The 24,358-nt window shown below is 42.2% G+C and overlaps 2 protein-coding genes across 15 annotated transcripts in view; one reads left to right on the top strand and one right to left on the bottom strand.

Moving 5' to 3' along the window:
* The window catches only part of MBD5 (methyl-CpG binding domain protein 5), a 147,648-nt gene extending 145,765 nt beyond the window's left edge, over nucleotides 1-1,883 (bottom strand). For all 11 annotated transcript variants that reach the window (XM_055811875.1, XM_055811879.1, XM_055811881.1 and 8 more), the window contains exon 1: nucleotides 1,761-1,883. The gene's annotated coding sequence lies outside the window, so the exon portion shown is untranslated. The remainder of the gene's footprint in view (nucleotides 1-1,760) is intronic.
* On the top strand, nucleotides 1,798-23,564 carry ORC4 (origin recognition complex subunit 4). 4 transcript variants are annotated; one of them, XM_055811890.1, is made up of 14 exons: nucleotides 1,798-1,822; nucleotides 3,990-4,058; nucleotides 6,830-6,906; nucleotides 8,653-8,743; nucleotides 11,246-11,321; nucleotides 11,714-11,799; nucleotides 13,757-13,805; nucleotides 14,326-14,477; nucleotides 16,346-16,519; nucleotides 16,851-16,937; nucleotides 20,520-20,628; nucleotides 21,912-22,007; nucleotides 22,088-22,155; nucleotides 23,259-23,564. In XM_055811890.1, exons 2-14 carry the CDS (start codon nucleotides 3,990-3,992, stop codon nucleotides 23,445-23,447), a joined length of 1,323 nt encoding a protein of 440 aa, XP_055667865.1. In that variant the 5' UTR covers nucleotides 1,798-1,822; the 3' UTR covers nucleotides 23,448-23,564. The 4 variants fall into 4 exon arrangements, with proteins under 4 accessions (XP_055667865.1, XP_055667864.1, XP_005242408.2 ...); XM_055811889.1 differs by lacking the exon at nucleotides 1,798-1,822 and adding an exon at nucleotides 2,395-2,522; XM_005242351.4 differs by lacking the exon at nucleotides 1,798-1,822 and adding an exon at nucleotides 2,879-3,058.
* The last annotated feature ends 794 nt before the right edge of the window (nucleotides 23,565-24,358 follow it).

Here is a 24,358-nt window from a genome sequence, read left to right as displayed (position 1 = left end):
ATATCTCAGGTTCAGAAAGGAAGCACTGTCATGGAAAAAAAACCCCAACAAAAACTATGTCGTTTACTGCTGGACAGTCTTTTGCTGTCCAAATCTTGCCTGTAGTAAACTAACTAAAAGGAGAGTCGCACATTTAAAGAATGTGTTTCCTAACAACACGTATCTGCCGCTTTTGACAATGATTATCGCTGTTGAATTTTTTCACATTTAAAACCAAATTAATCCTGTTTTTACAAGCTAACACAAAACTAATGGCAAACTATTAGAAAGAACTATAGTTATGGCTGCTACCTTAAATTCTTCTTCACAGTATTGTTAAGTATCAGTCCAACTCTATTTTTCTCTCATTCTTTCCAACCCATCAAATTACGGCTTTCTCAAACTCTTTCCAGCTTGATCACAAAATTACTGCTTCGCATAAGACATGTATGTACAAATTAGAAATGGGAGACAGCAAAGCTTTCAGGAGAGCTCTTTCTTGTGGGTATCCTTCCAGCGTGAAGCAGAGATGACACACACTCTCTGCTGACCACCATTTAACCGTGATGCCCCACTGAAATACGTACTCATGGCCTACTTCATGGTTCAGCATGCACCATGGTACTTAATAAACTGAGCAGTTAAACTGTCTTTTTAAAATTATGGAGGACGTAATTAAGCTCCAGAAATAAGCAGAGAAAAGCAATTTTAATGTAAACATCCTACTTCTGTAGAGGACACTTATTTCAACTCGGCATTAATGCCCAAACTCTTACTTCTGGATTCTTGCAATTCTCTACAAGGCTTCTTCCAATATTTCCTTGAGTTAGGCATTTAGTTTGCCCCCTTACATTTTAATCTATTTCGGACATTTTGACACGTAACTTTCCTTTTAATCAGTAGAAAAAAACCCACCCGGTCAGACCAGCCTACCAGCGGTACCTGACCTAACAAACCACCAACATCGTTCGGTGTGGATGGAGACATTTGGCCTTGCGACCAGAAGGCCATGGAAAAACAGATCACGACATATGTATTTGAGCAAACCATTGACCAAATATAGCCAGCCACCAACGATGGCCACGGAGTGCTATCCACCGTGCAACACCGATTCCAATCCTGCAAATATCTGACATTCGCCAAGAGTCCAGTTCTTGGACTAGCCCTGGAAGTTAGGCTGGCGAGCAGGTCTTTGTACCACCAGGGCCTTAAGGACCGCGGGAGGAGGGGTGGGGTGGGGGGGTGGTCGCTAAGTCATATAACGGCCTGGAACCGCCGTTCTTCAGACAGCCCAACCGGGGGGGGAGCGGACCCCGAGGGCACCCCAACACCCTGCCGTTATTCCAGCCACCAAAATCCCCGCTGCGGCGAGGAAAACACCACTTTCGGGACGAGCCGGGGCTCCGCACCCACCCCGAACTTTGCTCAGCACCCCGCGCCTCCCGCGACGAGCCGCCCCCGCCGGCATCCCCCCTCCCCGGCCCGCGGCGGCGGGGCGCTGAAGCGGCAACCCCCGGGGCGGCGGGGAGGGGAGCGCGGCCGGGGCCGGAGCATCACCCGCGCCCCGGCGACAACAAAGCTCCGGCAGGACCGAGCGGGGGGGGCCCCCGGCACCGAGAGGGGGCAGAAAGTGACAGGCGGGCGCCCGGCGCCCCCTCCCCGCCGCCCGCGGCCCAGCGCGGCCGAGCGCCGGGCCCCCCCTCCCGCTCCCTCCCTGAGGTAAACAAGCGGGCGGCCCCGCCGCCGCCGCTCCCCCCGCCCCGCCGCCGCCCCGCACTCACCTCAGCGGCCCCCCGGCGCCCGGCCGGCCCCGGAGCGGCGCAGGCGGAGACGCACACAAAGGGTAATAAAGGGGGAGGAGGGGAGCGCGGGGGGTGGGGGCTGCCCAACTGCCTGCCGCTCCCCCACCGAGGTGCCTCCCGCCGTGGCCGCCTCTCGGGTTCGCTCTCCCTCCGCCGACGGCCGCGGAGGGGTGGCGGAGGGGGGGGGAGGGGGGAAGGGGGCAAGAAACTCCCCGGGCTCCTCCGGCGGGGCTGGGGGGTGGGGGGGAGAAACTCGGGGCGCCTGGCACCGGCCCCCCGCCCCCGCGCCGATGCCGAGCGGAATTAGCGCCCTGTCCCTTTAACGGTATAAATAACGGGCCCCCCCGCCCCCCCCCCGCGCTCCTCATCATCAGCTGCTGCTGCTGCTCCGGCTGCTGGGGCTCCGGCGCTGCCGGGGAGGAAGAGGGGAGGCAGCCACTGCGCATGCGCCCCGGGGGAGCTCGGGAGGCCGCGGGGGGGGGCAGAGGGAGGGACGTGCCTTCCCACAGGGCCGCGCGCGCCGCGCGCACCCGGAAGGAGATCCGGCTGCGGGGCGGAAGGAAGTGGCGGGGTAAGGCCGGGGCGGAAGTGAGGGGGCGGCTGGGCGAGGAGGAGGAGGAGGAAGAAGGGAGGGAGGGGGAAGGCCGCCGTCACGTGAGGGGGCGGCGCGGGGGCTGCCGGGAGCGCGGCAGCTGGGTGGGGGCGGCGCGAGGGTGGCCGTTGCCGCGGCCGCCGCCTGAGGTGAGGGAGTGGCGGGCGCTGGGCCGGGCGGCCGCTCGTCAGCCCGCCGCCTCCGCCGGGCGCCCCCGGTGACAGGGGACCGGGATATGCGCCGTCTCCCTTCCCCCCAGCTTCGCGGGTCCGGGGGGCTCGGCCGGCGGGCGGGCTACCGGCGCGCTGCCGTAGGCCGCCGGCTCAGGGCCGCCCCCCGCACCGGGAGATGCCTGGAGGCCGCATCGCCGCTGCCGCGCGTCTCTCCGGTGTGGCGGGGCGGGGAGAGCGGCGCCTCAGTGCCTGCCCCTGGCGGCGCTCAGGGCCCTCGGCGCGGCCCGGGAAGCGCGGGGGGACGGCTCGGAGTGGCGGCTGCCGGCGGCGCTTCGGGCTGAGCTTCGCAGCCGCGGATAAACGAGAGGAAGGGGCGTGCTCCTCCTCCGGCCGCCTGGCTGCTGTTGTATTCCGCTTTCATTAATTAACCGCTTCGGTTCAGCTGCTCCAGCTTCGTGGTTTCGTGCCTTGTACTCCTTTGTATCCGCTTCCGTAGCGACCACGTTGTTTATGTATGTTTTTAGCAGTCGGTCTCGTCCTTTGCATACTAAGCTACCGTTCCGGGAACTGAATGACACTGGCTTTACAACGGAAGGAGAAAAACTGGGAGAAAAGGGAAAAAAGCTGTGCTAAAATAAGCATAAATTGTTGCAGAGCAAGTCTTGGAAGCTTTATGTTAGCACAAAGAAGGAGAATTGTTTTTTACTGATGCTGCTTATTGAGAGAGGCACTGTAGTTACTGTTACAAGCTGCACCAGTATAAACATGGATAGCTCGTTCTTCTTATAAAAAGTTAATTGTAGTGATTTTGAGCATTCTGGTAGCTTGTTCCAGCTGCTGAAACATGAATACATTGTTTCAAACTATCTTAAACGCAGTTAAAAGGGATAAACTACACTTGGTGGCTGGGCAGAGGCAGGCACGTACAAATGTCACTAGATAGTTCAGCTTTCTTGGAGTAGCAATTTTGTTTTTCACAATAACTTATCTCAACTGGTAAAGTGCACGCGTTGTACAATTCCTGGTTCTGTGCGAGGTCGGCCTTTGTGTGGCTGTGCTGTCTTAGTGGAACTGGGCATGAGTTACAAATGTCATTGTTGCTGTTAACTTGCTAGAAAAACTTGGAAGTCTGTTGTATCAGTTGCATTAGGTACTGTTTGCATTACATGGAAAAACATCGAAAAGCAAATGCTGTTCAGAAGTTTTATGTAAACATGGATTTAATCTAACAAGAAATCAAAAATGCTTTTAATGTTTTGGGTGAGGTGAACTAGTACAGCTATCAGTTAAGAAATAATTTTCTTTACAAGTTCTTACACATGAGTAGCTATCTTGTTTGCTATGCTAAATTTAGTTCACTAACATCTGAGTACAGTTTCTGACTAGTGTTATTTGGAAAGCAATGTTACTTGTTATAATCTTTGTATTCTCTTTTTATTTAAGATGAAAACTGCAATGAGTAAACGTAGGTTTAAGGAGAACAGTGAAGCAAACAGAGAATGCATTTCACAGGTTAGTAACATCTCCATTAACAGACTTTTTGAGTTATTAAACTGACATCCGTGTTTTGTAGTTTTTTTACTAGACCAGTTAAAAAGGCATGTACAGATACATGTAGTTTCTAGGTTCGTAAATGGTTTTGGTATTTATGTTCTGTATTTCAGCTTCTTACCTGATGTTTGCTTGCTTCAAGCGTTACAGTAATGATCTACTTTTTGGAGTCTTAGTGAAAATGATTAAAGGTTGTCTTGTGCTTTTAGAGCCATTTGTGGCAACAGATTTGCATAAAACTATTTTTACTATTCAAATTCCTTATCTTCCAGTTTGTAGGGTGAATTGGAATCTAGGCAACTTCTTTTTAATGGCCTAGGTTAGACAGGACAGCAGCTGCCAAATCAGTTTCTTTTTTTTTTTTTAAAGCTTTATTTGTCTGTTTTCTCACAGTGGCCACTTCAAAACTGTGGTGCATCTTGTAGTGAATTATCTCTGGTTCAGCGATTTCTTATATTTTAATATTGGAAGACAACCTTTTCACTTGTAAGTGGACAATGCTGATTGTTCAGGTAGATTATTCATTAAACCAGAATAAATCTGGAAATTAAATCAGCAAGACTTTAGTAGAAGAAAAAGTAACTGAAAAATCAGCTAGGCAAGTACAGCTCATATTAAAAAAGAATTCTTTTCATAAAGCGGAATTATTAGTGAAATAGATTTCTGTTGGTGAGGAGTAGTTCACAAAGATGCATCCACATGTGTTTATTTTTAAACCAAAACCGCCAAGAGCTGATGGTGATAATTCCATTATAAATTAGACAAGTGTTAGAAGAAGATGTATCTTCAAGATACTGTAAGCGTGTTGGTAATGTACCCCAGGACAGTGACTGGTTGGCTAAAACGGGCATCAGCGAGTAACTGCTAACTGAGAGAAAGGCAAAACATTTGCCATGCAGTATTGCCTTGGTATAGGTTTCCCTGGGATAAAACACTGCACTCTTTCATGATTTTCTTTGGATTCAGCAGAAATGAAAAAACACCTCAGTTAAGGGGTGCAGCTGAAGAATCTAGAGAAAAAAACACATGGAGGGGAAGATGAGGTAACTCTGGTTAAGAGAATGGAAAAGGACGTATAGATGCGCATGATAATAATATAGCTAGTTTTCAGGTCAAATGGACATTCACTTAGACTGAAAGACAAGGTGCTTAAATGTGATTTTAAAGTGAAATAATTTCATTTATAGTTTGCAGTTTAATCTGTGTCCTGATTTCAGCTGAGACAGAGTTAATTTTCTTCTTAATAGCTGGCATAGAGCTGTGTTTTGGGTTTGGTGTGAGAGTAATGTTGAAAGCACACTGATGTTTGTAGTTGTTACTAAGAATGTTTATACTCTGTCAAGGACTTTGCAGTTTCTCAGGCCCTGCCAGGGAGAGGGCTGGAGGGGCACAAGAAATTTGGAGGGGTCACACCCAGGACAGCTGACCCGAACTGGCCAAGGCGATATTCCATACCATAGACCATAATGTATCACAGTATATAAAGTTGGGGGGAGTTGGCAGAGGGGAGTGGGGAATTGCTGTTCAGAGACTGGCTAGACATCGGTCAGCAGGTGGCAAGCAATTGTATTGTGCATCCTGTGGTTTGTTGGTTTTTTTTTCTCTTCGAGTTTTATTTGTTTGTCTTTTTGTTACCTCCTTTTCCATTCTAACTACTGGTATCAATATTGTATTTTACTTTATTTCAATTATTAAACTGTCCTTATCTCAAAGCACAGGTTTTACCGTTTTTTTTCTGTTCTCCTCCCCATCCCACCAGGGTATGGGGTATGTGAGTGAGCAGCTGTGTGGTACTTAGTTGCTGGCTGGGGTTAAACCATGACACACTGAAATTCTTTGACCATGAGCACTTAAATTGGAAATTTAGCATTATAAAAGGGTGGAATATGGAGGTTATTTTAGGATAGCTTAAATGGCCCATCAGGAGCACTAGTAATATAGAGAGTTCTGCCAATTAGTAAAAGTAGAGATTGTCCAGTTTGCGTGCTGCTAGTCAAGTAGTGGGAAGAAACCTGCTACGATGCTGAAGGTTGGTGTTGGGGAATTGAAGATAGAATTTTAAGTGACAGTTCTTTACAGCAGTTAGTGCAGGTGTATATCTAAATATATCCCAAGCAATAAATCCAAATTAATAGTTAAAAATAACTGTATTCACTGTGCAATGTGCAGGAGTTCAGAACTTGATCTAAAAATTAAGCTGGACAGACTTCATTCCATCCTTTGTAAACAAGCTTCTGTTTCATACTACTTCCTGTCCCCCTTCCAAACTTTTAGGACCAGGGTATCTTAACTGAGTCTTGGAGGAAACTGCAAATTTTATACTTTCTAATGTTTGACTGTTGTAGGTAGGCTGTAATGTTGTGAGTGGTGCAAAAAGTGTATTCACTGGGGGTTTTGGGGAATAACTATGTGGGTTATGTCCTGTTTAAGTCAGCTGGTAAATGTTTTCTTACCTGTATTACACAGCAGGTTTAGGACTAAAGACACACACTACTATAATTTAATTGAATTTTCTCTTTTCTGCTACAAAATTGTCTGGTAAACATTCACCCTACTGCAACTTTATCCTTACTTTCAAGACCTCTTTATCACTGATAACAATTAAAATATATATGCTACAGAACACAGAAACATGCATATTTTACTGTTAGCTTATTGCCATAATTACATAATTGGTACATTCTGGTGTTTGGAACACCAAGCATTCTTTCTGTCTTGTGTTATATCCATAGGTGCAAAAAATTCTGCGTGAAAGATTCTGTCACAATTATGGTACTGGGAAACTGTTTGGAGTTGAACACCAGTACAGGTAAGTGAGCAGACTCAAATACAAAGTAATTTCTACTTTAAACCACGGTAGAAAATCTATCAGGTGAAGTCAGAATTTTCTGCTACCTCTGTTTTTCTAAGTTATACAGGTTTAAATAACTTGCACAACACTTCCAAAAATTGCCTCTGATTTTAAGACTTTTTATACAACTGCTGCTTGCTGTCTGTCAGGCTCTGAGTTTTGGATGTCTTGTCCTTGTTTCAAATCTGTAATTCCTGAAACACTTTATTTTTGAGCCTGAAAGATAACTTTTAGGGCATATTCTAATGCTATGTTAAATGACCTGACCAAGCAAAAAGTTAAATTCTCTTGTTGTGAATCTTAGGTTTTTGCTTCAGGTTTTCTTCTGTTTTAGTAAGCTGTGTTAAAAGTAGATCTTGAACCTTGGTTGCCAGCATCATGTTTCTTGGAAGTAGAGACCCATATTCAAAATAAAACTGCTTCCTTGGGGTGATCCAGATGCTGAGGTTGAAGTTATGAAGAAGGGACCTATTGTGATGATAATGCTATCCTCATACTAATCCTTTTACAGGTGCAGGTCAAATTCTAAAATAACAATTGTGTCTAAAAAACTTGTTCTAAACAGTCAATTTTTCCAAGGGTAACTTTTTGCAAGTTGAATTGCCTGATGTGAGCATTAGTTTCCTTTTCATTACTAGAAGGAAAACAATATTTCTGTTATTAAAAAAGTGTAGCGAAATGTACGTGCAGAGCTCACATAGGCATGTTTGTTGTTGTGAGAAATTTTCTGTCATATTAGTATTCTACAAAAGAAGCCTCCCCTTTTTCTATTAGAATTCTGAAAAAAACAGTTTACAAACTGTCTTCTACCTGATATGCCCCTGTTGGTGAATTATACTGGTGAGAGAACACAATTTGCTTCCTGACTCTTTCTTTCCCAAGATGTATCAGGGCTCTTGGCTATAGTTAGCTCTCAGGTAGTGAACAAAAGCATGTACATTTGCTAAAGCTGTTCCATGGTGACTCTTATTAGTCCTTTAGAACCAACTGCATAATGTCCAATATTCTAAGTAAAAAAAAAAGCTTATTTAAATATATACATTTGTAAGCGTTTGAGAATTGGAAGTGTCAGTAGCTTTTGTAAGTACTTTAAATGTGGTAAGAGGTGATAACTCTATCTGAAGATAATTTAGAGTTGTTTGTTCATTCTTCTGGGTGGGAATAGAATATGAACTTGATGTGCAGTATTGCTGCTATCATTCGTAAGCTTTGAATGCCTAAATTTACCATATAATCAGTTTTATGAAGATTGTGAAACTGTATATATTTCACTAGATTATTAATTTTTACTGTCATCAAGGTTTTTCTTCAATGCATTTGCCAGACTTCCCTTTTTTTTAAACTATAGTGGTATCACAGAAAGCAATCTTTTTTTTTTTTTTTTTTTTTTTTTTTTTTACCCCCTCAAGAAAGGAATAATTATTGAAGTCTGTCCTTTCATGGTGGAGGACTGCAGAACTTTATGAATTAGTGATAGTCTCGATTTCTGCATGTTTTAATATTTTAAAATATTTTCAAAGATCTGATCATGCAGCCTTTTGTACTTTATTGTATTACATTTTGGATGCCTTGAGTATTGGCTCTGAGAGTAAGTTGAAATGTATCAAGTTTTCTCTTATGTTCTAAAGATTCTTTGCATTTTCCATAGTTTCAGTGAATTTTGTCTGGTTTAAAGCTTGTAACCTATTGCTGTTGTTAACACAGACATCTGCTGGAACTGCTGAAACGAACTGTGATTCATGGAGAAAGTAATTCTGCCCTCATTATTGGACCCCGAGGATCAGGAAAGACTGTGGTATATACATGCATTAAAGTTTATACAGGGTCACATGAAGCGTGAGGTAGATTAGCTCCCAGGACTTCAGTGAGGTTAATTATCATCTCTGCCTGTTTTATAAATAATTTCAAAACATTCTAGGACTTCTTGTGAGCTAATTCTGTTGAATGACAATATGGAGAAATTGATCTCCTAACACTCTTCTAAAATTTGTCCAGTGCTGAGTTCCTAGTGGTTTTCTAAAATAGAATAGCTTCACGTGCGGCTGACAAAAACATGTACCTGTCCATCCTCACAATGACTTGCAGAATTATGCATGGTTTTGGAATTCTTTTGTGTGTCTTCACCAGGTTTCATGACATGTTACAGGTACCCAGAACATGTGAAATGGAAATAATTTTATCAGAACAAGTTGCTTTTTTCATTCAGTGATCTGACTACATCGTAGGTTCTGGTTTCTTTTGGCATTTCTCCTATTAGAGTTCTGAAATTACTCTTGCCACAGAGGAGCTCATCTTTGCAGTTAAACCCATGTTTTCCTTACTCTTGAAAAGTTAACCTGCTACTGCTTTTGGGCTTCTGCTGTAAAAATGACTGAAAAAGCATCCAAAACCTAAAAGGAGTAGGCTAAGGGGTGGATTTCTACATAGCTGTTTACAGGTAGAGAATGTAAGCTATCTTAATCCTGTTTTAAACATGTTGGAGAATATTGTTACCTAAATTCCTAGGAGGTAGACTATTGTGTGGTAGTTCTAGCTTAGAAGTGTAGGTTTTTTATTTTAAAGGAGCTTTTTTAGCTGAGTCATGTGAAGGAATGACATCTAACTTAAGTGTTAATACCTTATATTATGCAATAATAATACCTTAATATTATGCAAACACTTAAGTCTTTTATGTTTATGTGAGTATATAGAGTGTTAAATAGGTTGGCTGTTAATGCAAAATGTATTCAAGATTGATAAATTAAAAGAAAATTCGCAAGTCTTCCCAAATGCTAAAGCAAGTGGCCTTCAAGCTTTTAAATGCAGTTCAATAGAAATAAATTAATAGATGGGAAACACATCCGTGATACAGCTGACACTGATCATTCTGCCAATTTGTTGACAGCTTTCTTGTTTTGCACTTCAAAACCAGTCAGTTCTGTTACCTTCTTTTGTTAACTGTGACACTTCAGAAGAAGGGTCACTGCCAAAATCCTGTGCGAGTGGTGGTGGGGAAGGAGTTCATAAACCAATGGCAGATGAGGATTTCTCCACCTGTCTACTTCATGCTAGTCTTGAACTGAAATTTATTTTTTCCTTCGTTAGGTTTACAGATTTGTAAGTAAGCAACAAGCACTCTCATACTGCAGAAAAAAAGTTTTTTTAGATTTTCTTGTATTTGCAATGTAGACTTTAAAGATACAGTTGAGACTGTTGGATAAGGGGCTAGCCAGAATGGATGGTATCTACTTATTGGGCATAAACCTGAGAAACCAAGGGAATAAGCTTTTTTTGTTCCAACTATCCATACAGTAAATGTTGGCACCTATAGTAGGAGTCTTAACTGTATCTGCTTCTAAATACAATATCGATGGCAAAGTATAGATGAGCTCTATGCTGTGAGCAAATTGGAATAAATGTGAAAGTTTAAAAAACCCACAACAGAATGATCCCTGAAATAGTACGTGCCCCCGCTCCAATCACCAAACTCAACCTTATTTTTATTACTTCAAATTTTCTTCCAAACCTTTTTAATAAGGATAGCGAATTTGTCATCCTTCCTGCCAGAATATAAGTAAATAATGTATGCAAAATGATTGATTTTCTTACTTTGTATCAAGTAAAAGATGTTAGTTTTCCAAAAGTACTGCTGGAGACAAGAAAATTGTATGTGTGTGTATATGTATGTATACATACACATGGATGGGAGCTGCAAATGCTCAGCTGAGGAAGCAAAAGCAAAGTTGTAGCAAGTGAATAACACTTCATCTGCTTAGGTGTATTTTAATACAAGTTTCTTAAGACTTTTACCAAGAACAAGTTCTTGATGGACTGTAAATTTGGGAGCCCTAAGTTTTATAAGAGTAGTTGATGTAATTATGTGCAGTTTAATTTTGTGTCACACTTCCTAACTTAAAGAGGAAAAGAATAAGTAATAGTGTCTTTAAAAATAAAGGTTTTTTTGTTCTACAGCATCTAATAAAGCTGAATACTATACTAACTCAAGACAAATTCTCTCACATCTCAGACTCTGAAAGCACTTTTCGATCAAGCCAAAAGCCTGAGACCCCCAAAATGAGTGCTTAAAATACTGTAGTTCTTATATTTCTTTCTCTCCTAATTCAGCAGAATGAACAAATGTAATGGCTACAGTCATGGTAGTGAATGCAAAGTTGTCATTTTAGTCTTGAAAATACTCAAATGCTGTTACCTAATGAATCTGCACATACTGCTTCCTATCAGATAATAGCCACTTGTACATTTTACTGTTAATACATCCATCTTTTTATAAAGAAATAATGTAATTTTTTTTTCCTAGTTATTAAACCATGCCTTAAAAGAGCTCATGGGAATTAAACAAGTTCAAATGAACCTCTTGGAAGTTCATCTGAATGGCAAGTAATACAGCATTATTCAAATGTTGTGTTCTGTTGCTCTGTATTGCATGTACTGAACAAAACAATTCAGTTTCAGTAATTGTAATCTAGCATCAGTTATGGACACGTTTGTCTGTGAGCTCCAAAACACCTTTCTTTGTATCTCTCTATACAAAGAAAACTTTTGTGCTTTTAATGACTTTTCGAAATGTTAAAAATCAGTTGTGACTGAATTGATTGAAGTAACTTATTACTTATGGAAAATTACTAGTCTTACTTTCTGAAAAGGCATAACTTTGTAAGGCTGGAAATGGGGAGAAGCTTCTTGATAAGTTTCTAGTGGCTGTAGACGTGGCCTCCTGGAGCAAAGGAGAACTGCCAGTTCTTCATGAAAAATCATGTTCTTTCAGGGCTTCTGCAGACTAATGATAAAGTGGCCCTGAAGGAGATCACCAGACAGTTGCACCTGGAAAATGTGGTTGGGGATAAAGTTTTTGTAAGTATCAACTTTATTACACTCTTTGCTTATCTCCCTCACAAATCCTTGCCTAGAAAACTAGCTTTATGGAATGGAGCTTGTTGAGACTGAATGGACTTTGAGAGTTTATTAGCAACGTTGTGATGGGCTGGCGCAGTCTTTTCAAAGCTTTCTCTTTGAAAATATTTAATGATTGATGGCAGTCGTGAACCGTGGCAGCATTTACTTGTGAAGACCCTAGTTTACAAACACTTCAAGTGTTTGCAGAGGGGTAGAGTATTTTGGAAGCATCGGCTTTAACATTTCAAGACAAAGAGTAAGCAAGTTAACCAGCCAAAAAGCAGTATCTTCAGTATATTTGCAACCTCTTCTAGTTCATAGGGAAATCTGTCCAGGCTTCCTAGAGCTCTCATTTTGCATAGCATTTCTGTTAAAAAATTTGCTTCTATTACCTTTTCCCAAAGATAAAAAACTCATTTACGTTAGTACTGAAGTCAGTAATAAAGAGAATAACTGAAGTGCCTCAGATTAAATTTCACTCATCTGAGTATGAAATAACGTGGACCAGCGATCTGAGCTATCCTGGTTGTTGCCGGTTACTCCATGAGTGTTGTTGAGAGACCACGTTCTGGTATGGCAGAAGGTCCTTCTGAGCAGCATCTCCTCCTTTGCTCCCAGGTAGGGCCTTTGAGATTGGCAGAGTTTACATAGTAATGAGTCAGGTGTAACACCAATCCAGGTGGCTAAAGCAGAATTATGAGAGGGGATGCAGGAAGGTGAAATCGCAATAGGTGAAGTTTATTTTCATCAGTTGCATTTGGAAAGCTGAAGAGATGAGATGTTACTACTTCAGTTATGAGAAACCAGAGAACTAGGCTAGAGGCAGTGTAGAATACAAGATGAAGCATAGATTATAGTTATTAGGCTTTATTATTTTCTGGAAATGCTTGCTTCTTAGGCTGTGATTTGGTTTCTTACTTAGTCCAAATTATTTTAGAGACAGAGAATGGAAAGCCCTTTCTGGTGGTGAGCTAAATTTTTCCCAAATACAGCTGCAGTAATAAGAGGAAATTGCAAGTACTCAACTTCAGCATAGCCATATGAATGAGTTGTCTCTTCAACAGAGTACTAGAACAACCTTTCAAAGCCCACAGTTCCACTACCAAAAATGCTGGAGGCATAGCTGGACTAAAATATGCTTAACTCCCCTATAATTTTCCCCAGTAAGTTATTGTGGAATATATAGTACTACTATAAACTCTGAGCCATCTAATCCCTTTGGTTGCACAGGGGCATGGATACAGTGATTTTCAGGACTGTCCTTACTTCTCTCTGTAGAAACTTTTCCTTTCTTAGCTTCTGCAACTTACATTTAGGGAGTAAATTGGCTTTTCTGCCTTCTCATAGGGCTTGTGGTCTTCAATTAGTTACTTCTCCTCTCGCAACTTGTATGCTTGAGAGTGTGTAAATGTGTGTGTAACTGAAGTAGGATAGTCATAGCAACTCAGTGTTCTCTGTCAAGAATGTTTGATGCTTTCATTGATCTAATAAGGTTGCAAATTAAAAAAATCCCTGCGAAGTGATCATTCTCAGTGGAACACGTTAGGTGGCACTTTTTGCATGTGTGTAGATGGAAAATGAGTATGCAATAGCTATTTATGGAAGGATAAAGCTACTTGTAAATTTACCTTATTGTAGACATTCTTCTGATCACTAAATGCAGGTCTGAGGCAATTAGTTGGGGGTTTTTGGACTGTGGATCAATGTGGAGATGACTGTCAGTCGTCTTGTCCTGAAGAGGTTAGGTTTATACAATGTAAAGTAACATTATGAATTTTCAAATTGTGCTGCTTTTGAAAAGGTTTTAGAAGGAGATGGACTTCATTACATGTCTGAACTTGATGTAGTTACACAATTGTGAGAATGACATTGAAAATCTATTGTGAAACTTTTTCTTTTTTTCCCCTCTGTATAGGGCAGTTTTGCTGAAAATCTTGCATTCCTTCTTGAAGCTTTAAGGAAAGGTAAACATTAGTAGCCCCTGTTCTGAAACTGTGTGTGCGTTTGTCACTTGGCTAGAGAAGTTAGCATATACATGTTTTTCCATCTACTCCTACAAGTGGTATGAAGAAATCTAGTCCAAGAACGTGTCATGGTTACAAAATAATGTAAAAAACAGGTAATTCTGAACAAACATATACCTAACATAGTTGATGCCGTAAAGGCTTGCTGTGTTGGTCAGCTATGAAGGATGGATTCTTTTATCCAGATGGAAGCTATTAAAAATAGTAGTTTTTCCTTAAAAAAACACCATAAAGTCTGTCTTCCCTTGCAACCAGAAATGACGCTCGGCAGAATACTACAAAACCTTACCAATTGTTCAGTGTATTTTTCTTTTTACTGTTGTAGCAGTACATATGGGAAAGGAGGGCTTAGTGAAAAGCTGAAAGAAAACATGTGAATTGTTAAACTAGAATTTGTGAAAGCTGTACAGGTGGAAGTCTGATGAAATGACCATGCTAACTTTTAAAATTGCTGTCTCAGGAGACCGAACTAGCAGTTGTCCAGTCCTGTTTATACTGGATGAATTTGACTTGTTTGTTCATCACAAGGGTCAGACGCTGCTCTATAACCTCTTTGATGTATCCCAGTCAGCACAGACTCCATTAACAGTTATTGGACTGACATGTAGACAGGTAAGAAATTACACTTGCTCATGCAACATTTTTAGCTGTTTTAAAGAGACTTTTTTGTCTTAGTTGGAATGTTTTCTCCTCTCTTGGAACTTAATTTTCTAAGACACTTTTCTCAATTATCCATTTTTCTGACTTTTGAATTAGGAAGAGTTGGGGGGGGGATAGGGGGGAGATTAAAAAAATCCCGCAAGTATTTGTGCTGAGAGCAAACTTGGATGACAAAAAACCTTCAAAGCTTTCAGTTTTACTGCTAGAGGAGAGCAGGTTTGCATTTCTAAGGAAACACAAGGTTGTTGTCCTGTATGACTGCAGAAAAGCCATATTTATCCATGTGGCTGGTGTATATTATACTGTCCTTCTCTCCTTGGAGAGGCTGCTGTGCATTTCAGTTCCTCGGTCAGCAGTTGGCAAGAGCAGACTTGTATTAACCTACAGTGTTCTGTAGGTGAGCGATGTGTTTTTTAAGCAAACGCTTCAGTAGGGTGCCTTTACTGTAGTATTAGTGTGTTCAGAATGGGTTTAGGATCAGTGTTACACTTGCTGTGAGTTTTACAATGACATTATAGGGAACTGTGGACAGGTTATGCATATACTGTGAAATAATTACTTAGTAATGCTATGGAACCTGATACTTCATAAAAATTACACTTTTTCTCAATAAACTGGATTACTTGTGAAGATTGCCAGGTTATGACAAGAACTAGTATTAAAATCTTTAATGGCAGCCTGGATCTGGGGTTGATTTGGTTTGGTTTAGGTGATATTTAGCTGAGCAAATTTCTGGTAGTTAATAGAATAGTTAATAGTTCATTTAGTAAAATACAATCTTTTCTTTTGCTCCATTACTGTCCTGAGTCTGGTATCCTCATCACCTGTTTTTTAGAACCCCATATTCTGCTTTTGAATGTAATTAAGGTATAGTCTTCAGAGGCTGTACCATGGCTGTGGTGGTAGCTGTTGCTTCCAAGTTGGTTGGCTGGTAATTGTGTTGGTTTTTTTTTTAAATTGCTGGTTCATGTTGCATGTGACTTGTAAATCGAAAGCAGTCTTCGTTTTTTTCACCGTTGGCTCTCTTTTTGGTGAGGAATTTCAGTATTCTTCATGCCTTCTTTTAGTGCAAGTAAAACCACCAAAACCAACACACAACAAATGCTTAAAACCAAAAAAGCCCGCCCCCCCCCCCCCCCCCCCCGCCCCCCCCAAACTCCTAGAAAATAGGAGGAATAATCATTCTGTCCCGGTAGGAGGTAGGGGGATAGTATTGTGTTTCTCTAAATGGATGAATCCCACAGCTTGTTTGTGATGCCAGTCTATTGCTATGCGTTCCGAGAAAAGTAAGCTTTTACTCCATTATCTTCAACCAACAACTTGATGGCAGACTTGCTTAGTTCTGTGTAACAATCTTAGAAGGTAAATATTGGCTCTTAAGTTGTGGGGGTTTTTTCAGCTCGATTCTTTCAGTCTGACAAAAGGCATGTGAACTGACAGCTGCCAACCTACGTATCTACTGAATAGACAACTAGTCTAGAGCCAGGATCGGCTGAAACATCTTGATTGCAGACTTAAGTAACCGAAATATTTACATAATCTATGGAGAAAATTTGCTGGGTATCCTAGCAACTAATTATCCTGTATGATGTAGTGCATCACGTGATTTGGGTAAATGGCTAGTTGTTAGGCGTTTCAAGGCATGTCAATTATAATAATTAGCAAAGGTCTTGTTAGAACATTTTAAGCCTGAGAATTTAATAATTCTTTTTTTAAACACAATTTACTTTGTTATTTTCTCTTGTAGTTTTTAATGTAGCAAAGAATGCACTAAATAAATTTGCTTTTTTTAATTATTACTTTTACTTTTTTTTAACAAGGATATCCTGGAGCTCTTGGAGAAGAGAGTAAAATCAAGGTTCTCTCACAGACAGATATATTTGATGAATTCCTTTGATTTTAAACAATACATTAGGATATTCAAGGAACAGCTTTCTCTTCCTGCTCAATTCCCTGATGAGTCTTTTGCACAAAAATGGAATCAAAATGTTCAGGTATTTAAAGCTCTTTATACTTGGTTTTAGTAAAACTTCTAAAGTAAGACCAGTTCATAAGTGTAAAGGCTTTACCTAAGATTAGTATTTCCTTTCACTATTTAAATTTGGTAGGGGATAAATCAAATTGTGATAGAGAATCTTTGCTTACAGAAGACTGGAGGTGAAGTGTCACAAGACAGTCCAGAAAGTTAGGGTAAGTTGAAAAGAATGGTATTGTCAAGCGTAAGCTGAGCTCTTTCTGGAAGTTAGCTAACTGGTTGCTTTTCAGGTGAGAGTGAAATGGATTTGCTGAGATGATGAAAATATTTTTTTATTATTTTTTTTTTAGCACCTCTCGGGGGATAGAACTGTGCAGGACACGCTGCAGAACCTTTTTCACCACACTAAAGATCTGCGCTCCCTTCATTTGCTGTTGGTATGTATTTGAACAGGTATATATAATATCTTCTTGATTTACAACAATCAGTAAACACCACTTGTGTTTTCCAAGCCAGTTATCTGAGCTTTATTTGAAACATCTTTTTATTTAGCAGGCTTTTGACAGTACTGGTTTCTTGCACGCTTTATCAGTCCATGCTTTATTTATGAATTTAAGTAGTTCTAATTTCTGCAGTAGTTACATTGTGAGGGTGTACAGTTTTATTAAAATTGTGGTGGGGTTTTTGTATTTAAAATAACTTTTGCCAAGTCTTTCCATTATAAAGCAAAACTGTAAGTGAAATACTTTCACAATATTTTTTTACTTTTCTGAGATTCTTTTTCGTTGCTGGTGAATCCTGAAAACTCCTTGTTCTGAAACCTACTTTTTCTACCTTTGTCTGTTGTTACAGCCAAATGTTCCTCTGTTCTTCCTCTTTCACTAAACACGTTACTGTACTACACCTGCATCTCTTCATCAATGTCTGTCTGCTTCAAAGCTCAGTAGATGTTGGTGCTGTTTTTTTACTATGGTCTTTTACTGTATTCTTGCATCACCTTAGGTCCCATGTTGCCCTCCTCCTGACACCCTTAGGGTTTGTCTGTGTTCCTCTCGGGCTTCTTGAGCTACTCTTGAATAACTCTCTGGGTAGGTATTAAAAGCATATCGTGCTGCAAGAGCTAAAATATTTGTTGTTGTCATCCTTCTTTCCACATCTCCTTCTTCCTAAAACGTTGCTCTTGCTATGATGCTCCTGAGCACAGATTGCTCGTATTTATGGAGCAGTCGCTCCAGGATACCTCTTCAGTAAGAGCGTTCCCACAGATCTACAGTCTTGTTCTTCACAAAGAGGAAATGCTTTTGTTTTTTTTATCACTTCCAATTTCTTCTTCTGCAGAGTATCAGATAAAATCACTTTGAGCTGTATGGTTGGGCGCCACTTTGTTTTCCAGAGCCGGTTTCAAATACGGAGCAATTCAGGTAGCCCAGATGCTGCCCTGAATTCGTCCGTTACCGTATTGCTAGGCCAGGAAATGTGATCGTAATCTCTTAAATCTTGAGGTGCTGGAAGCTTGAGCTACTAATCTCTGCAGAGTGACCACGTTATCTGGCATCAAGGGCCCGGGGAGGCCTTCAGAATTTTACTCTGTAGCTTCAACCTTTCTTGTTTATCTTAGGGGAGAGGAGGAGGGCCTCCTCGCTGTGTGGAGAAAAATTAGACTTCTGTCTTCCTGTTAACTTTGAGGGAAGACTTCGGTGTTCCTAAGTAGGTGGTAATGCTGACAGTGAACTTCCTGCTATCATGATAAATGAGCTGAAACTTCATGCGTGGTCAGGCTTTCTTGGAGGGTGTCTTTTTTTTTTTTTTTTTTTGTTAAATCTGTTAAAAAAACTAGTTAATACGAATTCAATAACATTCATTCCAGAAGTAACACTTATTTAAACATCTTAAAATATCTATGTGCTTCTGTCAGTGCGAAAAGCCCACTAAATGGACCTGCTTATCTTGTGTTGTGCCAGTATTCAGATTTTAACCTTCAGCTCTGTGGTGGGCTGTTGTTGGACTCCCTGCTGCTGACAGCTTTTCCGAGCACTGGGTTTATAGCTGCTCTAAAAACTAGATCATAAACTTCCTGCTCTAGTTCTGAAACACAGAGCGTGATCAGTCCTTTTTTTTTTTTTTTCTTTCTTTCTTTTGGTAGTTCTCTGTTTGCTTGAGTTATGAGATTGCAGATATTTCTAGTTTAGGGGCACCCAATTCTGGCTGGCTGGAGTGAATGCCGGAGAAGGAGCCCATGGCTATCTGAATAGCCTCCCTATAAGCTCCAGGGTGTGTCAGAACTGAGGCTGAAGTTCCCGATTGCTTTCTTCAGCATGTTCTGATTTTTTTTCCTTTACAAAGGGGCAGTTTCACCCTGAAGTCATCTTGCTCGTGAAAGTATGTAATGCAGATTCTAGTGCTTCTCTAAGTCTTTTGTGTTAGCTAAAGTGTGGCTTAACCACCCCGCAGGATGAATTTTTCTTTAGTTTTGAAAATGTGGAAGTGTCTGCCATTTGAGCTGGTGAGAAAAGCTTCATGATGGGCAGTGTGGTGGTGGTAATTGGTGCTACTCTTGCTAATTACCTGCTTTTTGATAGCAAGGACTTGTTTGCAATGACCAACTATTTTAAATTACATGTAGCGCTCCCCGTTGCTTTGCCTTGTTGGATGAACACAATTTTCCATGGAAACCTACTACCTGTTTCATCTTGTGGTACCCTACATGGTATTAGGCAAAACCTTGATCCTTGGAAAGCTTGGAAGAATTGAACAAGTTGAGTTTTAGCAAAGTAATTTTTTACCAGAGTAGAAATAGGTAGCTCATAACTCAGCTGGTAAAATAGTTTTGCTTTTGGTAAATGCTGTTTCCCTGTGGTTTCTCTCCTGTGGGTGACTTCATGTGGTCTGCTGCTTGTCTGTCTGTGAACCTGATAAACCAGAAGATACTCAGTGCTCCAGGCTGTTTGGTGTAGTTACCTGTTACAAATTTCACTAGCCCTGAAGCAGAGGGGGCAGTGACGTACAAGAGATTCTGCTGTGTTTCCTGCATTTCATTTGACAGGTCTGTTAGGACTTGGGGCTGTCATTTCTTTACCCTCCCCTTCTTCCCTGTCTGATTTCCCTTTAAGCTTTATAGTATAAAACCCCATTCCATACCTTTGGAAGTCTGGATGATTGTGCAGGTTTTGGGGGCTGTTACACCTATAAGGACGGAAATGTGGCTGGAAAAGACTGGTGGTAGATAGCATTGGGTGTTCTTGGTGAAATACCTCAACTAAATGTATGAAATGAACAGTTTTTCATCACACAGACCTGCAAAGTGAGGAGGTAGCTGCTAAAAGCCATTTTTTCTGTTGACAAATATTAAACTACACAGTATTTAAGATGCAGATAGTTAAAGCCCTAAAGAGCTAGTGAAGGTCGTTGCGGTGTGCCTGCTGCTCTGCAAAGGCTTGTGGATAAGCAGTAGCTTTGGAGGAGCAGTGGCGGAAGAGGTCAGTTAACTATATATTCAGGAACTTGCATTTGTTCAAAACACACTTTCTGTGACAGGTAATGGAAGACTGTTAAAGATTCAAATTGCAGCTCTGTGAGTTTAGCAAACGTTCTGCAGGGGTAACTAGTGTCTTGTCAGCTGGGGGTGCCTTCCGACACTTCCTTAGCACTGTCAGTGACATGAGTGTGCTGTAGCTTTGTGGACAAAGGTACGTTTAAAATAGTTGTAAGTCATCCTTACAGCAATCACTGGAGTATGCTAATCCATTGAAATTAATATAAACAAGTTAATGAGTGTTTAGCTCCTGTAGTGAGGAGCTTTAAAGTTTTAAGCCTGGCAAACCTTCCTGGCAAAACGTAGTTTTAGCTACCAGCTATTTACAAGGTTTTCAGTGAGCCTGCTTCTGTGTGTAGGGTTTATTCATTAATGTTTCCAGCAGGTGACTTGAGGGGAAATCTGTTCTTCTGAGTTCCATCTCCAAGTGGAAAGTATGTCTGCTAATTAGGAATTAAATGAAAAATGTCTTCTGCTTTATTTTTAGATGCTTGCTGTGAGTAACATTACTGTGCATCACCCACTTATCACTGCATCAGATCTTCACGAAGCAAGCAGGCAGTATAGAATGGACTCAAAAGCAAATATCATACATGGTAAAGCTCAACTTTTCCTCCACAGATGTATGTTAGGAGTAAGGAACGCGTCGAGTCCCTCCCTGCAATTCCCCTGGTGTAAGAGCTGCTGTGTAGGGCAGTGTCCCCCGTTGGTATGAGCTGCACGTGGACTGTCTCTGCCCGTGGAGTCTGCTCTTGCCTAATTTGTGTTCATACACACACGAGGAGATAACATTGCCGAGTAAGCCAGAAACCGAGTTACAGAATAGCTGATGTAAATCCTGCTACGCAGGGAGCTTGGGCAGTGCGCTGCTATGGCGCAGGCTCACAGCTGTCGGCACCAGACGGCCTGCCTAGTGCTTCAGTGCCAGCCAGAGAAAGCAGCGGCAGCCTGGGCGAAGGAGCCAGTCTAGGCGGCGTTTCTGTGCTGTGGTGGAGGAAAGGAAGGCGCGGGCCTGATCCTGCCAGTGCTGGGAGCTGAAGGATTCCTAAGGTGCTTTGGATGGGAGCTGTTGCAGCAGTCTGTGTTTGGTTTTGTACAAAAACTTAAGTGAACTCCAGCAGCCCGCAGACACCTGCATTTAACTGAGCTGCTGTGAACGCGATAGCAGCTCCTCTGCTGTGTCACTGTGTGCTGCTGCCGCCCTCATGCGGGCTGGGCACCCTCCCTTTCTGAGCCTAGGCAGGTGGGGCGTGCTGAGCACTACGCTCAAGTTTTCTCCGATGAGCGTTTTGGAACCTGTGCAAACAGCCAGAAGAAACAAACATCTCCTGGTGATGAGACTAAGGTTAAGTATAGCTACGGAGGGAATTGCTTCCCTGATCAGGAAAAGTTAACCTATCCCATTACTTCTTTATGGCTCCCAGATTTTACAGGCTTAGGTTTACCTTCAGCCCTGTGATTCTCAAAGTCTGCTTAGTACTGGGGAGCTAATCTGCTATGTCACTTCTTTAGCTTTGAATAGCAAATAACCTCTTCAAAATCTCATTTGCTGCCATGCTGTGCAGTAGCAGGGAGGTCGTCTTGGTGCTGCTAAAAATTCTGTCATGCCATACAATCTGCAATGATGGCTTTTATTAAATAACTGTCTTTTTGATGGAAGCAGACTGTTTCTTAGCGTTCTTGCTTCAATGGTCTGAAAAACAAGTATTCTCTTACCTAGCCTCTCAAATTCTGGAATTTTTTTACTTTATGACGATGCATAACACAAATAGGTGAGGTCTACAGCATATAAAAATAGAGTTATAAAAATAGTATGGGAACTGCTTGTGTTTCTGATATGCTTAAGAGAAATATTTAGAGCTCTTGTCTTTCCCTCTAGGTTTGTCTGTCCTGGAAGTCTGCCTAATTATAGCTATGAAACACTTAAATGATATTTATGAAGGAGAGCCATTTAACTTCCAGATGGTTTACAACGGTAAGAAAAATGCATGGCTTTACAAATACTAAATCATTTACTTTTCCCTAACTAACTTTTTTTTTCTATTACTGATGCAGAATTCCAGAAGTTCATACAAAGGAAGGCACATGGTATGTACAACTTCGAAAAGCCAGTTGTCATGAAGGTAAGCCTGAAACGTCATTTCTTTTAATTGTAAGGGTTTAGATGTTGGGTTGTTTTCAGCACACGGATTTGAGTAGTCAAATGTAGCCCTAGAACTGAGACAAGGGGCTTCAGGGTTTGGGTAGTGCCTGGCCCCTGGCACTGCTGCTGGCCTCCCACGCCCTGCTACTGTTCCTGGGGTGAGGAGCTCCAGGCTGTGCTGTTCTGGTAAATAGTTACACTTGAGAGTTTAGTACCAGTGTGAAGACCAGCAAGTGTGAGCTTAACTGATTCAGGACTGGGGTTCAGCAAGAACGTATCAGAAAAGCTTCCAGAGGAGGAATTTGTGTATGTGTGTAGGTATCTTCAGCTTCCTCGTTCACTCCTGATGTTTAGAAGTGATGCCTCCAAAATTTAATCTTACTGCATCAAAAATTGCTTTTCTCGATCCAGTCCCAGTAGATCCGACCGGTATGTGGAATGAATTTGTAGCCTAATATGTCTGGTTTTGCCTCTCCCAACTACAGTCTGGAGTGCAAATTGAAAATAAGATTTTGGTTACAAACCTGATGCTTCTGGGCTGTTGGGCTGTTGCTCAGCGAGTGTCACTGCCAGGCTCTGTTTGGGGATGGGGTCCTGGGGCATGATCCTGCTGCAGCGTAGCTGTCGGGCACCTGGTCGTGCAGGTGCTGCAGCTTCTGCTCATGAATGTAACCCAGGGACCAGCAGCCAGGTCAAAGCTTGCTTCCAGTCTTGCAGCTTTTAAGCTTGCAGTGGTTGTTTTTCATCTGACATTATTCGGTTACAATTAAACTAAGAATTCTGCAGTGCTGCCTGCACACTTGCAGTAGACTATTCCACTTAGTTTCCCCGAATACTGGAGCCGTTCCTGGTCAGTGACACGTACACCAGGTTCAAATACCTTTTCTTTAGGAGGAAAAGTGAATTCTGCTTCAGGTCGCACAGCTGCTGCACTTGGCTGTCTGTGCAAAAGGATGTGAGGTAAAATAGAGCTGGCCCTGAATGCCTGTCTGGGATCGCACGTCATGGGCATCATGAGCAGCACAGCCTGAATGATGTTACCTTCCATTTCCTCATTATTTTTTTTCTTTCTTTTGTTTTCAGGCATTTGAACACTTACTACGACTGGAATTAGTAAAACCAATAGAAAGAACATCTGTACGTGCTCAGAGAGAGTACATCTTAGTGAAACTGTTTTTGGACAGTAACCAAATCATGGATGCCTTGCAAGTGTATCCAAACTGCCCAACAGATGTGAAACAGTGGGCAGTGTCCTCACTCAGCTGGTTGTGAATGTTCTAGAACTTGAAATACTACTTACTTTCAAAACTTTTGGAGTTTACAGTTAACTTTAGAAGATGTAATGTCTACCCGTAGCAGGGTGTTCAGGTTAATAAATCTTTGGAAGAAGCTTGCTTTGCTGATTGCTCTGCGCATTTTGGTTTTCAAGAACTACACTGACGTAGATTTCGCTAACTGAAGTGCAGCCCAGCGTTAAGGTTTCCTCTTGTGCGCAATTTCCACTCTGTAGGCATCGGAGCTCACTGGGTTTCCTGGTCTCCCATCAAGGCTGCTTTAGCTGCTGGCATGGGCGCAGGTGGCCACCAACAGCTGCAGGTCTCTTGCTCCAAGTGTGAAGCGCAGACCCGTCTCTATTGCAGTTCAAAGCTCGTCCTTGGTGTACTTCTCAAATTTGACTTGATGTAGAAAAGTTACTTAAGTAAAGCTTTAATCATAACTGGCTTCAGCAGCAAGCGCTGGTTTTGTGCAAAGCATGTCCCACCTCTGCCGGTCACCCCGTGACAGCACGGCACTAGAGGTGTGACTGTGCTGCCTGGCAGGGTGCGGGGCACGCACTCCTGAACACTGCTGCTGCCATCGGAGCTGCTGCGGGCTTTGTGAGGCGAGGAACTGGGTTCGCAGCTGTTCTCATGAAGGATCCACGACGGAGTGTCAGAAGTACGTTCATTTCTGGGTGAGTGCCGTCCTTGCAGCGTTGGGCACAGCCTGGTCCCCGGAATAGCTCACAGTGACCCCGCTGACAGGGGCGGCTGAGGGGGTGGAGGTGCTGTGCTGGGACCCTCCTGCTGCATTTCCCAAGGAGGGTGCAGGAGAGCGGTGCCGTTCTCTTCCCTGAGCAGAGCAAGTTGGCTCCTAAAGCCTGTGCGATGTCACATGCACTGCGAGTAGCCCGGTGGTTTCAG

The sequence above is a fragment of the Falco peregrinus genome, chromosome 8 (genome assembly GCF_023634155.1).
Source record: "Falco peregrinus isolate bFalPer1 chromosome 8, bFalPer1.pri, whole genome shotgun sequence".
Lineage (NCBI taxonomy): Eukaryota > Metazoa > Chordata > Aves > Falconiformes > Falconidae > Falco > Falco peregrinus.
The sequence above is the reverse complement of the archived record's forward strand: the minus strand, read 5'-3'. Positions and strand labels throughout refer to the sequence as shown.